Source organism: Musca autumnalis, unplaced genomic scaffold (genome assembly GCF_047663935.1).
Source record: "Musca autumnalis isolate F117 unplaced genomic scaffold, ASM4766393v1 scaffold_3, whole genome shotgun sequence".
In the NCBI taxonomy this organism is placed as follows: domain Eukaryota; kingdom Metazoa; phylum Arthropoda; class Insecta; order Diptera; family Muscidae; genus Musca; species Musca autumnalis.
Window position 1 is genome coordinate 120,758,793 of NW_027411866.1, and position 17,644 is coordinate 120,776,436.

The 17,644-nt window shown below is 29.5% G+C and overlaps 1 protein-coding gene across 4 annotated transcripts in view; it reads left to right on the forward strand.

Moving 5' to 3' along the window:
* Ten-a (Teneurin-a transmembrane protein) overlaps positions 1 to 17,644 on the forward strand; it is a 1,182,291-nt gene that overhangs the window by 1,079,743 nt on the left and 84,904 nt on the right. For 3 of the 4 annotated variants that reach the window (XM_073974235.1, XM_073974237.1, XM_073974236.1), the window contains 2 exons: positions 3,528 to 3,735; positions 6,280 to 6,306. In XM_073974235.1, coding sequence (XP_073830336.1) covers positions 3,528 to 3,735; positions 6,280 to 6,306 — 235 coding nt within the window. The remainder of the gene's footprint in view (positions 1 to 3,527; positions 3,736 to 6,279; positions 6,307 to 17,644) is intronic. The other variant, XM_073974238.1, reaches the window with a different exon arrangement.

Below are 17,644 nucleotides of genomic sequence, written 5' to 3' on the forward strand. Positions count from 1 at the left end.
CAGTTTTATATTTTGATCTTGAGAGTTAAACTCATATCCTTTTTTGTCGTTGATGTTTTTTATGCAAAAGTTTTTACTAAAAATGTGTAAGCAAACTGAATATGGAACATAGATGTGTGTTGTTGGGAGGGGATTAGGAAAAGTTGTTATATTCGAATTTCTAGATCTTAATCCGCAAGTCTGGTTTATATCGTTAATTGTGTCCATTCAAGATTTCCAAACCGTCTTAGGTTTGTAGGTATTATTTTCAGCACTTCGGACCCTTTGCTCTCCGCTGTTTTGTTTCCACCATTGTATGGATGGTATATATAGTTTGTTTTCCGTTTGTACCATGCCCGTCTGACTGTCTGTTGTAATCACTGTAGCGTCCACAAAAATTGAGCTAGAACGCTATATTTTTGCACCCGGGTGTCTCTTTTCCATAGGTCAACTACGAAGATGGGCTATATCACTCCACCTTCTGCTATATTTTCGGATTTTAGGTTTTTTGATGATCTAGCTGTATTTTCTGTCCGAACTAGCTGTATTTTGACATTTAAGACTTCCAGCGGTCACAAAACTTCTCCACCAAAAAATTGTCAACATAAGTCCATATTTCGCTATAGCGGATTTTGCCTTATTTTTCGACCGTCCCATCTGTAACTTGACATTTGAGGTTCTCAGAGGTCACAAAACTTTTTCACAAAAAATTTTCAACATTGGTCCACGTTATGGAATAGCCTCCATATAAAAGTACCTCCAGATTTTCGCTATTTTGAGGATTTTGCTATATTTTTTGTTCGCACTATCTGTAGTGTGACATTTGAGGTTCCCAGTAGTCACAAAACTTCTCCCAAAAAAAGTGCCGACATAGGTCCACCTTTTGGTATAGCCCCATTTTTTGATCGAACATTTGAGGTTCCCGATGGTCACAAAACTTCTCATACAAAAATTATCGACATAGGTCCACGTTTTGGTATAGCCCCCGTATAATGGTACCTTCCGATTTTAAGTTTTTTGAGTATTTTTGCTACGTTTGTGGATCGAACAAGCTGTAATTTGAACGGTACCGCCGGATTTTAGGGTGTTTTGAAATTACTAGCTACATTTTTTATCCCAACTACCTGTAGTTTGACATTTAAGGATCCCAGCGGTCACGAAACTTTTCCACAAAAACTTGGCCACATATGTCCATGGTTTGCTATAGCCCCCATATAACGGTACCTGCGGATTTTTGGTATTTTGAAGAAATTAGCTAGATTTTTTATCCGAACTTCCTGTAATTATACATATTAGGTTCCTGGTGGTCACAAAACATTTTCACCAAATATGGTCAACAATGGTTCATGTTTTGGTGTAGACATTTAAAATACCCAGCAGTAACCTAGGTCCATGTATTGGCATACCCCACATATAACGATTACTCCTGATTTTAGGTAGTTTGTAGATTTTAGGAACGTTTTTGGCCGAGCTACTTGTTACTTGACATTTGAGGTTCTTAGTGGTGCCAAAACTTATCCACCACAAACTGTCAACATCTGTACATTTGTTTTGCTACAGCTCCCATATTGCGGTACCTCCTGATTTTAGGTGTTTTGAGGACTTCAGCTTCATTTGTTGACCGAACTATCTGTAATTTGAAATTTCAGGTTTACAAATCTTATCCACCAAAAATTTTCAACATAGGCCCACACTTTGTTATAGCCCCCATATAAAGGTTCCGACCGATTGAAGACATTTTTAGACACATTATCTGATTTAATTAGGTGTATCCATTAGGTGTATCCATTAGGTGTATCCGCTAATTTTTTAGACAGCAATGGAAAGTAATAGGTCCATTTTAGTTTAGAATATTTTATGGTGTATGAAATGTGTTTAAAAAGTTCGGTCCGCACCAAGTTTGACAATTTAATTAATTTCTCGTTAGAATCGAGCTTAATGACCAATGATGCAAGTGAAAAAGGAAAGCCGAAGTTTCGAACCCATACAACCACCACTATGTGATATGTTTCGCCTTTGGTAGAGGCTACATTATATGGACAGTTTTGTGAGTCCATATTTCGCAATATAGTTTATGACTTGTAAAACTCCTTCTAATCCCCTCTTCTAATATTGTATATTTGCATATAAACAAGGACGAAACGAGGACGTCATACACACTCAAGTATATACAACCATTATGTTGAAGGTCCTTGTATACTACTACTATTACCGCCACAACTGACATGTGTTGTTTATGGAGTATGTCGATTGTATTGTCTTGTGTTTATTGAACAAATACACGAAGGGTTAATATTTAAAACATGTCTTACTTGAATACGTGATCCTGCATACAACAACCTCTTAAGTCATACCTGACTCACGTAAACACTTCACACATCTCTCTATGCGAATGGATGGATGGGTGGATGTTAAAACGAACTTACGCACATGCTTTCCTCGATGTGCATACATACACATGTATAAATCTGTATGTAACTTGTTATTGTAAAAGTATTTCACCTGAAGGAAACGTGAGAGCTAAGAAGAAAAAACAAAACAAAAGGAACAACATCGTCAGAAAAATACTATATTCAATGTTCCTGCACTGATGTTGTTATTATTTGTGTAAAAATCCATGACAACAACAACACCCATTCAGCTATTGTTTGTAAACTTTTCGGTGAACCTTCAGATGTTGTTTTTAACACTCACGCATACACACGCATCGAGTGACGTAAAGGATTTGTTATGACGGCGGCAATTTTTGGCAGGCTTGCGAGCGGTTTTTCCCTTAACTGTCAAAATCTCACGTGAGCATAACACAAGTTCTTTGCTTTCATAACGTTATGAGAGAGTGTGTATAAGTTTGGGGAATTATATTGACATGTAGAACAGCAAAAAGGTTACGTGATTATATACATAAAACCATATGCTGGAATCAAAATATCCCACACGATTGTGTGGGTGTGTAAAAGCTAAAAAGAAGCTGTGAGATATATTCACTATATCGTAGAATCAACATACTCTCCGGTGTGTGACAACAAAAATGATGGCTTTGAAACAACATTAGTGGATTATTTTAAAGCATAGATGAACAAGATGAGCACTTGCCTTTACGTTTTCGTACGATTCACCATACAAATTATCTTTTCTTGTCCATCATTGTTTTAAGGGTTCTGATAAAAATCTGGGGGTTTCCTACACAGCGTCTCTAGCTGACTTATTATTTTTCCGTAGGGTCCTGGAAATGTTCGCTCTTTGACGCAAATTTAGTATGGCTTTTAGTTGTTCGTAGAAATATGTAACAATTTAATTTAATTTTTTCCTAGAATTTTAATTGGTAAGGAATCCCAAAGAATTTCGTCATGGGTACTTAAGTTGATGTATGAGTTACGTTACCTTACAGCTTTTGGTTTCTTATTAGGTCCATCCATCTTGTGTTAATTCACTTATGGAATTGATGCCATTAGAAGAAATGTTATGCTTGTGTAGTTTTTTTGCCCCAAAAATATGTTTTCTATAGCATAGCTTATTTTATGTGTTTTTTGTTCGTTTCCATTTTACAGACGGTATGACTGATTGTTCAGACAGTGAATGTTGTTCACATCCAGCCTGTTCCGAGCATATTATGTGCTTATCCTCCAATGATCCCGTGGAAGTTCTATTACGCAAACAACCACCCTCTGTGACGGCATCATTCTATCAACGTGTCAAATTTTTGATTGAAGAGAATTCCGTGCAGTCGTATGCCCACATGGATGAATATAGCGAAAAGTGAGTACAAAAAGTTTTCAATTCAAAAACATTTTTGGATATATGATATTTTTATGGTACTTATGATGATGGGTATTTTTTTAATATATATAATATATTTATATAAACAGTTTAGTGAAAGAAAGCAAAAAAATATTTAATTAGCAAAAGAAAAAAAAAAACTACCAAAGAAAAGAAAATTTGCCAAACGCTTTTAGTTTCTAATTAAAAATATATTTAAAATAATTTAAATATTTCTTTTAAATTCAAATGGTTTCAAATTTTAATGAATGCACCAAAGATTTTTTGTAGGCCAAATTCAAGTCTTTGTTTTATTTTCTATGAACACAAAAAAATATTTTTTTATTTGATTAACAAAATTTAGAGAAATTTACAATACTTAAGTAAATTGAAAAAAAAAAATAGAACACTGGTGCAATGAAGAGAAAAAGCTCAAATATTTATTGTGTTTTATATTTCTGTTTTATTTGATTTTAAATGTTATGGTATAACCACCACCACTAAAATTTAAGTAAAAAATACTTTTTTGGTTAATTTAATTTTAAGTTTTTTGGTTTAATTTATAAAAAAATATGAAAACAATACATTGATTTTTGTTGTAAAAGAAAACTTAAGCCAGTGCAAAAAAACGATTATAAAACCAAACCCCAACAAATCCTTTTTACATCCCCACCAAGTCCCCTCAATGAGTCTATCATTTATGCGTTGGAATATGTGTTTAATTTTTATTTGGATTTTATATCATTTTTTATATTTTTAAAAAAGAAATTCACAAAAAAACAACAAATATCCTCAATAAAAAATTGTTTAAATTTATTGTTTTTTAATTAATTACTTTCTTGTAATAAAATTACAATGCAAATTTAAATGGAAAAACAAACAATAGATACTTTTTGGTTTGAGCTTTTTCTTTTCTTGCCTAACTTTTTAGGGTTCTTTTGTGACACCAAAAATATGAAGCAAATATTTTTTTACTTTTTAATTAATTTTGATTTCTTTTTAATTTAATTTTTGTTTAATTTTATTTGGATTTTTTAATTTAAAATTTTATTGAAAAAAATCCAAAGCGAAAATAATGATAGCACCTCATTGAGTATGTGTGTTGTCTAGTGTTTTACCTCCTTGTGTACGTCTTACCCTAAAAACAAAACAAAAAATAAAAAAAAAAAATCAACAACAACTATGAAAAAAAAACTTACAAATATAACAAACAAACCAGGGAGTTATATAAAAACAAAATATTTTTATAAAAGGTGTTAGGTTTCGAAATATATTTTTTTTAATTTGTTGTTTTTTTTTAACAAAATTTTATTTATTTTTATTTGCTTATTTAAGTTTTTTAAAATAGTTGGTAAACAATATTTTTTTAAAACTATATTTTAAGAAGCTAGTTTTACTTTAGGTTTTATGTAAACTTTTTTGTTGTTGTTTTAAGTTAATTATTTATATTAAAAAAAATAAATTTCAGTTAAATTATAAAAAATATATTTATATCTAAATAATTTTACAACACTGGGCCACAACATTGAATAAAATTTTAGATGTATACAAGTCCAGCCATCCACTCCAAAATTTTGGGGAACTTTTAAATAAAGGATGACCTTTAAGGCGAAATCCTTGCCAAGAGAGGGGTTACACTTCAAAGAGTACCTTTCTCTTTCGGCTTATATTCACTTTGTTAATTCTTTGTGTATTTTGTTCAAACTGTAGCCCAGTGCAAATAGTAGCAAACAGAAATTAACAACAAGGACCTAAAACATGTTTTTCGTCAAAACTAAAAAATTACCAAAATTTTTTCTAATGATTTTTGTTTTCAGTTTCTTAACTTGTGCGTGTCTAAAATTTTGTTTTTTTATAAATAATTTTATTTGTCATTTTCTTTTCTAACTACATAATATTGAAATCTTGACTAACCAGCTATAATGAAAAAAAAACATCAAAATATAGGCTATATTCTTAAAAAAGACAGAAACTTGAGAGATCATTTATGTAAATGTATTTGTCTTAGTCGTATCTATATAAAAGTGTGTCAAATGTTTTTATTATTTCGTTTCATTTGAAAAACCTCTTCATTTCTTTGTGTTTATTTAACAGTACCCAGCCAAAGTGTGGCTGGTCTATGCCTAACCACAGCATTATTTCACAGCTATTTATCAAAAACGAAGTATTAGTATAACATTTTTTATTTTCATTTTAAAAACAGCGTTCTTTTCATTTCCCTACTAAATGTCAATTATGTTTGTGCTAACGAAAAAATCTTTTATATTTGTTTCTGTCTTTTTTTCAAAACCAAACAACATTTAATTTCAATTGTTTCATTAAATTGTTAATGTCCTGTCTTAACAAAAAACAAAAAAAAAACTGTGTTTGTCCTCATGTGTAATGTGCCGTTCGTTCGTTGACTTCACCAACAACAACATTTAAAAATAACAAAACTACCAAACTACCAACTCTAACTCGTTTAATTCTACGAATCATTACATTCAAATCAAAATGTTTTTGTTCCAAAAAAAACCTATCATTTGTATAAATCGCAAAATGTAGTCTCTTCTGGAGCTCATTTACACCTTGGTAAGTTTCGAAGGAAAAACAAAAAAAAAAAGAATGAAACAAGAAATCGCTAAAAACAAAACCAATCATTCAGTTTAAAATTTTTGTTTTCAATCAACAACAACAAAAACAACATAACATACAACTCAGTTAGAGCTCTCATATGAACAGTCATATATATTTCATAATTTTTTTGTCCTAGAGATATTTCCAAAAACAAACAAAAAAAACATAGAATATTAACTTGTGTTCACTAATTTTCAACTACAACTGATATTTGTTTATGGGAATTATAATAAAGAACGATGAAACGGAAAAATGATTACCTAATATGGTTGGATAGTCTAGAATTCGGTTCATTTGCATAACTAGACCCATTTATATGATCTTTGATCATATATCCGATGAATTTAGACACTGTAGATTTCTTATCCGTGTTATTAGGAAAAATAGATTAAATTGTTGTGTTTTCATTAAGCTTTTAGACCTTTAGTATATAAAGCAAATAAAACAATAAGATTATTGCTTTTTTATTCCCTTAGATTAAATTAATTTTATTTAATTAATTTTTTTGATAAATAAATTATATGATTTATTTGGATAAAGGATATGGTTTATCAGTGTTAAACCATAAATTGTCAACATAGGTTCATGTTTTGGTATAGCCCTCATATAACGGTACCGCCCGATTTCAGGAATTTTGGCAATTTTCTCAAATGTAAAGGAAATCCGAAGGGATTTCCACACAACCACCGCACTGAGTAACTAGTTATTCTATAATCACTACAATAACTAGTTATTCCATGACCACTAGAAGTTGAAAAAAAAACAAGCTAAAAAACATATGTTAGGAGGAATTTGTTTTCAAATACAACACACTTCATATATTTTTAAATTTGCTCTCCGTTGGATTTGATCATGCAAACTTCTGATGTGTAGCAGAACACACTAAACACTGTTCTACGTGTTGTTATTTATAGATGATGGATCCAAAAATGTTAGCAATATCCGTTATTCATCGTTTTCATATGACTTTGTTGCCAACATTTCCCATAAACAATTTTTTTATGTAAAAAATTGTCGAAAAATATCTCTAAAATATTCTATGTTTTTTTCCTTCCGCATACATCCTCCTCTCACAGAAAAGAATCATACTCTTTTATTAGCTGCATCTCATTTTGCATCTCTATTTTGTCTCAATTACCTCTTTTTCTCATAAATAGTTAACAAAAAAATCTTTAAAATGTGAAATCATTCATATCTTCTGTAAATTATTCATTTTTCCCAAAACTATTTTTCCAAACACTAAAAATACTATTTCTTATATGAAAAAAAACAAACTGCAAAAAATATATTACCATATATAAATCAGTGAAAAAAGCAGCAGAGCAATTAGTTTCTAATGTATGTGTTTTATGTGTACGTGTCTGTGTGTATTTAGTTGAGTTTTTTCTCTAAAAAATATGTATTTTTTATTTATATTTGTTTTCATTTTTAGTTTTTTTTTTTTTTTTTTGTAATCACCACAAACAAATATTTCCATGTGTATATTTTTAATTTATGATTTTTTATGTTTAATTAAAATTAAAAAGAAAAAACTAAATACATAGCAAAACTAACACAAATAACCAAGCCAATAACATCATCACGTATTGTTTGATTTATTCAAAATTACAAATATAAATTTTGTGTTTTATTTATTTATTTATTTTTTTCAAAAACAAATATCAATATTTAAAACAGAAGCACACACTAGTTATATATTTTTTGGTTTGGTTGTGATTATCCTCCTTTTTTGTTTCGGTATACTGATGAATTTGTTTTTGTGTTTTATTCCTTGGTATTTATATTTTTATTTAATTTATTACAACAACAAAAAAGTTCACAACAAATAAACAAATAATGCCACATATGATTTTTGGTTTTTTGTAATAGACAGTAAAACCTATTGTATGGGGAGACAGGTGTTAAGAACAAATGTTTAAAATCAAATTATTAATTAAAAAAAAAAAATACTAAAAAATTTAGTTTACGTTTATTTGTCTTCATACCAGAATTTACTGTCTATTGCCTTTAGTTTAGAGACTTAGTTTTCCTCCTCCATATTTTCTTTTTGGTTTTATATTTATTTTCTTTTTGCTTTTTACAAACAATTCTGAATTCTTCTTCTCAATATAAACAATACATTTTAATTACATCATTTCATAGAAAATTTACATTATTTGATTTAATTTTTAATAGTTTTTAAACATTTAAAATTATTGTTTAATATAATATTTTCGGTTTATTTTCAAATTCAACGAAAAGACAGACTATATCTTTAAAAAAAAAAGAAATTAAGTTTTTAATGTAACAAAAAACAAGAAAAGAAAAGCATAACAATAAAGCGAAAAAAGAAAAAAATACATGAAAAATCCTTATATGTTGATTCCTTGCTACCCCAATGATCCTTGACAAACAGTTCCTTTTGTCTGCGTCTAATCATTTGTTTACATGTTCTCTCTCAATATCCTCCTTTCCCCCAAATAAAAAAATAACGAAAAGAAAACACATGATTTTTTCTTTTTATAAAAACACTTTATGTTTTTGTGTTTAATTATTGTTTCTTTTTTAAATGAAATATTTTATAAGATAATTATTTTTATTTTTAAATTTAACTTTTTAGCAGTGTGACAATTTTTTACAGCAAACTATCAAACGTCGATTTAGAAATGACGTAGAAAAAGCTAAGTCCATTAGCATAACTATTTAATTTAATAAACATTTTTCGCAAAGTACTCGTAAAAGTATTAAAAAATATAAAAAAAAATAATCAGATTTTTTTTCGGAGAAATATATTTCATTGATTTTAATCATATGGGCTACGTTTTAATATTTTTTATATAATATTGTTTTTTTTATGAAGATTTCAAACATTATAGTGTATTAGAACTTATATTTAAGTGTATTTCCCTTACTTACATGTTCAAGGGAGCATGGGTAATCAACAAAACATTTATATATTAATATAGTATACGTAATTGTATACCTTTTTTTACCAAATCCTTCCGGTCAAGCATTTGAAAACTTTCTTCTTGGAAATAACTCATGTTTTACCCACTCCGGGGCATACAATTAATATTAATACTGTAACTGGTGACGTATGATGTATGTCGTAAGTCATACCCACCTGTGGACGCCATACAAAATGAGCTAATTATTTTCATTTAGATATTGTCATTTCTATAGAAAAACTATTGATCTTCAATATTCTGCCATTATTTTATGGGTCTATGATACCATATTCCACCTCAATGACATAAAAAGAACGCAACTAATTTATCTGGAAAAACTCCAATCTGCATTGAAATGTTGATTTGATAAACCAATCTACGCAAAGAAAATACATTTAAAAGTTATATAGCCATATGTTTTTTTCCCTCCTCAAATATTTTTATGAAATTAAACTTTACATAAATAGTAAAAAAACTATATTTTAAAACATGTAATATAAATGAAATACAACCACAATTTTATTATTATTTAATATTACCAATGATGACATGACATGATTTTTTTCCTATAAAACTCATTAGCCATATACATATGTACATGTAGATATGGGACTGTTGGTAATGTTACATTTTTATAATGTGCAAAAAAACATCACTTTATGTAAAAGTGTAATTACATTTAGGAAAAAATATCAAATAATATATAAATATGTTATTTAACATACATTTGAGGGTTAACAACAAATAAAAAAATTAATAATTGATTTGTGGTTTTAATATTGAATGAGGCAATAATGTTGCAAATGTAGTTAAATTAAAGGATTTTTTTAAAAAAAAATTATATTTCATATTAAATTATATTTCATGACAATTTATTTAAGCAAGATTTTTGCTGGTATAGAGAAATTTATCTGGACACTTTAATCTATTTATCTTGAAATAAATAATTGCTCTGTTCCAGAATCTATTATTTTTAAACTTTTTGCAATTCGTCCCTTATAAATTTGAGATTTTTGTCAAGTTTTGGGTACGGGAACTCACATATTGTTTCCATTTTGTTTTTTCTCTTGGTAATTTTTTGTTTATCAGTTAACCGAAATCTGTGTAACCAGTATCACCAGGATATACGCAAATAAGATATAGGGTTTTTATGGTTCATAATGGAGCCTCTATCCTTAAAATTCCATAAAGATGCAAAAATCACAGCGTACTACTCCACAATTATATACAAAACGTTTATATTTTACGGAATATTTGACTTACGTTGATGCGTATAATGAATAAAAATTAATTTTTCCAAGGGCGTATTATAAACGCCACAACTCATACGCCACAATAAACACCATATAAATTGCAATAAAAAACTCCACAATTTTCTTTAATGAATTAAATTTAAATCCCTCTACGAATAATACAAATAAATGTGTTTTATAATTATAAATTAATATTGATAACCAATTTAAGCAGCATAGCATATATTATGCTACAATATAAAATATGTATATGTATGTACATCTATAAGTTTTTAAATTTTCCATTCAAATAAATACAAATTATATTGGATGATTATTAATATATAAAATAATTAATTATTAGCTATTTATTATGGCAGATTTTCTGAATATATTCTAATAGGTAATATATCATAGATATAAATAGCCTATTTGATTTGGAAATGTATAAACATAAATTGCAAAAATTAATTCAACTGTAATGAAGTACAATTATGGACGTAGGCAGAAATTTTTCTCTTGGGGGGAAGATTAGAAAGAAAACTCTAACGAAATGCCAATTAAAAATATATTTGAACTCTAGTTGGAGGAGGTATTATTAAATATTTTCTACAGAAGCAAACCTATGCCAGGTTAGTTGATAAACAATTCTTTACCATTTAAAATGCCACCACGTCTCTGCGTACAACTAATTATAAACTAATCATATATGTATAATGCGCAAAAAATAGCCAGGTGTGAATCTTTAACGAAATTAATTTATTCTTTATTATTTTCTTTTAATTTTATAAAATTTTGGCAAAACTTAATTATTAAAGAATTATATAGCAATAATAAAGTTTTCCCGGCCAAACCGTGCAGTCACATATTAACAACAGGTGGATTTAAATGAGCTATGTTTCAGTGTATATTCCTTATCTAAGGCAGGGATAGGCACAATATTTTATATTGCATACTTTAGGGTGCTATCATTGTGTGAACACTGGTTTTTTACACGCATAATTACAAATGGGAGCCCCACATTGCCTACCATTATTCTAAGGCATCTTCGGACAAGATAATTAATAGATTTAAATTGTTAACATACTTCTGGGCGGAATATTTAAATAGCAATAAATATCAAACCATGGGATGGAAGTGCAATGCAGAAATTTTAGTTTTAAATTGAAAAGTTCGTTTGAATTTCTCATTGGAGCGATGAGAATGATATATATGAATATATGAATGATATATTATAACCTTTTTCATTTCACTTAGATTGTACAAAAGTCTGCGAAATGAATTTCATCCATATTACAATAATGCCAATATCAGCATAACAACACATAGATATTTGTAAAACAAAAATATATTTTTTATTTTGTTTTTCAAAATATATACTCGTATTGAAATATATATTGTTCATTTTTTATATACAGTAAAATATTTCAATATTCATTTTTCGCGTTTGCCAAATTATTGAACATAAGCGTTTTTAAACGTTGCTTTTAAAACATTTCCTTTTTCCTGTCAAACACATTATAACATTTGCTAGGTATTTGTTTTCTATAATAATAGCAAATGGAAACCTTTATATTCAATGGTTTTCAAAATACAGTAGAGCGCAATGAGAACAAACAATGAAATACGAAATTTAAAGGTCCCAATTGGCGGTAATTTTATATTTATTTTATACAAATTTGACTGTAGATTTATACAATGGTAATGCATACATGTGGAAAGCTGATTGCTATTCCTGTTAACGATTTACAATTGCCGTTTTTTTTTTTTTTGGAGGCCATAAAATTCTAATGGCTAAATTCCATTCTATTTTATAAATTTACGAAACGTGCTCAACAGGATTTTTGGCGTTTTCTGACAAATTTATCTATTTATATGCACTAAAAATCAGCAAATATTTGCCATAAAGGGAGAAAAAACAGCTAAATGAAAAAAATACAAGAAATAAATTTAAATTGTTGTCTATAATAACAGTTTAAAAAGATTTTAGAAACAGAGATTTTCTTTGGTCTTTAAAATAAATTTGAGATATGTAAAATTTAAAACACAAGAGATCACTATAATAATTCAAAAGTTAAGTAACTAATTTTGAATTATTTTTCATATCAATTTCGAATTTGAAACACATTTTCACATTTTAAATTAACTTAATTAGATATAAAGACTATTCTTTATTTTAGAGTGTATCAACTTTGCTTGTTTAATGTATATTAAATTTAAAATTTATAATTAATTTAAATTACTGCTGAAAGTATTCTCTGCTATGTATACTTTTTGGCAGCTAGCCAATATTAATATTTAGTTTGAGATATATAATATAATTGTTCCACAAACATCCCATAAGGGGCAAGGGAGACTTCTCTCCCCCTAGTCTGAGATATAGATGGCGTTATAACATAAAGAGCAATATCAACGATTTTTGGCCTACGAGGATAATTTTTTAAACGGATACTCTTTTGCACCAATAATAATATATATAATTTTTCCACAAACATCCTATACGGGACAAGGGAGACTTCTCTCACCACTTGCACCACTACAAAATTAAAATAAGTAATTACAAAAATATATTCTTGTAGAATACATTTTTAAGTCTTCTATTCGAAATTTCAAAATACATCTCATTTACTACTATTTGGTATTTAACATTTTTAATGTTAACATTTTTAATGTTACTCCTACAACTATGATCAGGTTTGTCTACTCTTAAGACAGTTAACCAATAATAATCGATAGTCTAATATATAGATGGCGTTATAACATTAAGAGCATTAAGAGCAATATCAAATAGTTTTGAGATTTTACGTGAACTACCAAGACGACTGTTCAAACCGATCCTATTTTAATCCAAAATTAAAAACCGTTTTTTAACTATACATAAATTTTCATCCCTCAGTTTCTCATATGAGACGCTTAGCGCCAAAACGGCCTAACCCACATACCCAAAAAAATCAAACTTACTATAAAGATTTAACTGCAACCTTTTGAAATAAATTCTAAAAAATTCCATAATGCATTATTTTAGAAGGTGGTATAACGTAATGTTATATTATGCAATAGGGAGTTGTTTTAGTATTTATTTCATATTTCTGGTTAGATCTTTATCGTCTGTTTGATTTTTTTGGCCATGTGGATTAGGCCGTTTTGGAGCTGAGCGCCTCATATATCCTCCCTCAAAACTCCTTTTGTTTTGTTTAATGCTCTACTTACACCTACTACTTTATTTTACTCAAACAAAAGCCCTCAAACTATTTAGCGTTGTGGTTTTCACTAAAGAATACTTAACCAAATGCTTGCTGGGGCTGATATTGTTAGCAATCTCTAAATAGTAAATAATGTACACAATTGCCGCCACAACCGCCTGCTAGTATGTAAATATTTTACTCAGCTCATAAAGCAAACAGAACAACAAATGGCAAATGCTAAAGCCTAGTGGCAACATATTTTCTATATAAGTGTTTCTATGATAGCTAGGGATTTCTAGGCGCTGTTTTTAGCCCTTATATTCAATGTAAACAAAAGGCAGTGCAATTTATTTCCTTATCAGCAGTAACAACAACTGACAATAGAATAATTTCTTGCAACTACAGCATGTGGGCTTGAATTTTGTCCATTGTGCATTGAATTGCATGTTTTGTAATATTTAATTATCCGATAAATAGATGAGAACAATTATAGGTATTACTTGGCATTGGGATGCAGATAAGCCTGGAAGGGGAGCGGATTGCAATTGAAGTCTGTATTTTTTTATTTATTCGTACTTTTAGCTGTACTAGAAGATATAGAGAATCCGCTGAGAAACATGCTCTTTAATTTTTAATGACCTTTTTCAAGATTCTTTATACTGCCAATGTGATGTCCTGAAAGTATGCAACAATTAAGGCTCATCATCATAATTGTGATAATTGAACTTTCTGTTTTGTGATCAGTAGTATTTTAGAGGTTGTCACCTTGCATGCTTCATGTCTGGGTTCTATTCCCGATGGCAAAAAATCCCCTCAGCCTAATGTTGGTGACATTTTCTGGGTATTTCAGAAATGTAAATCTCCTCTACAAGTGTTGTCGTAAGACATGCCGTTCAGACTATAATAAGTAGGTTCCACATCATTGAGCAGATATGAATCGGGGTGCTTTCATTTTTATGAGAGAAGTCTCATTTGAATTTTTTGTGGAAAAATTATATAAATTTAAAGCCAGTTGGCCTAAATGTATGCCCAAACATTTATCTTTGAATAAGTTGGCCTAAATGCATGCACGATAGTAATTTCAAATGAAATATCGAAAATATCTAATTTTGGGAACATCCATAGTTTGCAGCTCGACAGCAAATGTGTGGCGGGCAAAAACTCGCAAGATTCCACTCGAAAGTGTATTCGATAGCGGATGCCATAATCCAAATACTGAAAATATCGATCGAAATAACTCGATCACGTTTGCGAGAATTAGGCCCCAGTATAACATCAATCCGCTCGATTCTGCTTGTAACTTCTCACTAGTGTAAAATTGAGGTATAGATGGCGCTTTTCGAATTATTAAAAAGATGGGGTGTGATCGGCTTGAAATTCCACTATAATTTTTTATAGGGCCTGAAAGTATGCAAATGGGTAGGTTCTTCGCTATATACTGCTTGAGAGTTTTCACTAGTATAAAATTGAGGTATAGATGCCAATTTTAAACAAATTATTCGATGTATTGAAAAGAATGGTTACGGGTTTGGCAAACAATTTGTTGATAAAAAAAAACAAAGTGTAAAATGAAAAATGTTATTTTTAAATTATTTATTTTAAAAATGTTCATAGGTTAGAAATAAAACACGCCTTGGGATGCTAATTGGCTAAGTTTTGTCAAACCAATTTTTGTTTCAATATGGATGACTAAATCTTCAGAACATAGTATGAAGTACATTTAGTGCTCTATAGTTATTAAATTAATTTCTTTTAAAAATCTCGTGGGCCTGTTTAAGCATTCCACATGTTGTTGGCAGCGATATGCTTAAAAAAGTTCAAAAATTAATCAACGAATAACAAATCGAATTATCGACCTTTGATCTCATTAAGGCTTACCTGAGTTGCTCTGAAAACTCCTCTCTCGTCTATTTTATTTTATTCTTGGATTTCAATATTTGCAAATCCTCTATACACATATATTCTATGCTCTCTCAAGCATGATAACGTGCAATCTCAATTTAAATGCTATGTTTAAGCCTGGTCTTAAGCTAGTTTAGCTATTTGTTAGTTATTGTTGCAAGCAAAATAAAACAGAAAAACAAATACACACATACTCGTACATGAACGAGTATATATTTTACAGTTGAACTAGCAAGCCAGTACGCGCATTGGCTATTGGTATTCTAACATGTATGCAAACATGTTCCATTTTGTATAAAATCCAATGGTCATAACTGGTTGGTTGCCTACATAAGTATTTGTATTTTAGCCCAGTGGGCTAATGAATACAAGAGAGCTGCTGCTACTAACAATATTTATTCATTCATTTGCATGGAGGCAAAAAAAAGATATAGAGAGTGTGGTAGGGAGAGGGATAAAGTGACTACAAATACAAACACATTTGAAAAAAACCAAGTACTAAATACTCCAAATACTTGATGCTGGATAAAGCTGTAACTGCAAGGGTATGGTATGCGGGTGTTTTTGTGTTGATGCCGTTAGCAACATTGATGCCAGGATTTTAAGTGGCAGTAGGGAAGCAAAAAAAACCTACAATTTATTTTATAGGATTTGCAGTAAATGCTCTACTGCTTAGATTATTGAAATAACAATTTATGTCCACAAAAATGTTGCCTATCTGCATTGGCAGGTTGGGGGCATGGTGGAGAGAATTGTAGATAAGTTCTTCTTCTTTTTTTTTTTTGTTTGCACACAAAAATATATTTCCAAATCCATTGAATTGTGTATAAATGCAGAAAGGGACTCAAACAACGAATCATTCATTCATTCATCGAATGTGATAAACGAATTCCCTTTTATTCCAAAACAAAGGCAATCAAGCAGAGAAATCTTAATTTAAATAAAAAAATGATTGAAAGAATTAAATATTAAATGTTAAAAAATTGATTTTAAATCTGGGTATTGGCATGGATTGTTTCATCGTTGTATTTCATTTGAAATTTTCTTTTGTTATATTTCTACAAGAATTAGCTTCTTTTACTGTATAGACAAAAAAGTAACAAAAACTAAAGAAATCAACTTAAACGGAAGTGCTTTCAATTCTATATTTCTTGTTTCAATTTTTGTTGTGCAATCTTCAAATTCTCCTTCGCTCAATACATTGCAAATATACGTCAAACATAGTATGCAAAGAATGCATCATGGGACATTTTCACTTTCAGAACAAATCTAGGTTGCCAATTTGTTATATTTTGGGGCAAAATATTTTTGGAAAGTCTTTTCAGTATTTGATATATGTTGATTCTAAAATGTATGAGATTGACATATTTTTTTTTTTTGTAATTCACTTTATTTTCTTTTTTATAAATTAGCGGGATATAACAGCTTTGCTTGGGCTGTAATCTAGATTCATTCGTATGACATTAAAGATTTTGTTTAAAATAAATAATTTTTTAAATTAAATTAAATTATTTATATCAGCGTCAGCCAAGAGAGCGCCCACGTGCTCTCAGTGAACATTTCTCTCTCCAATTGAAAAAGCATGCACTCACACAATGACACCCCCAAAAGTACGCATTTTTACCTTTAGTATAAATTTACATTCAAGTTGAACCATTTGAGATGGAAAATTATTTTGTATGCTGCTTCAGATTCATGTTGAATAATAGATTTCGCTATTACTGTGCATCTGCTAACACCCAGCCCTATTACCCATTTTCGACCTCGAGTAAATCTCCTTTAACAATTCATGATGTTAGGCCATGTTTATATTATAGCCTTTTGCAGGGTTAACCTTCATAATGATGATTTATTTGACGTATACGCAAAGGAATTGACATTTGAAACTCAGTGGGTTTGTTAAATCGGCTATATATAAACGTACTATTAGCTTCAAAAGTTTCGCCTTGATAGCTTTCTCGTTTATTTAGAGAACTTATTACCTTAGCCTTTTTCATTTTAGATAAGTTTGGCTTTTCTCCATGAACACCCAGGAGGGTAAAATACT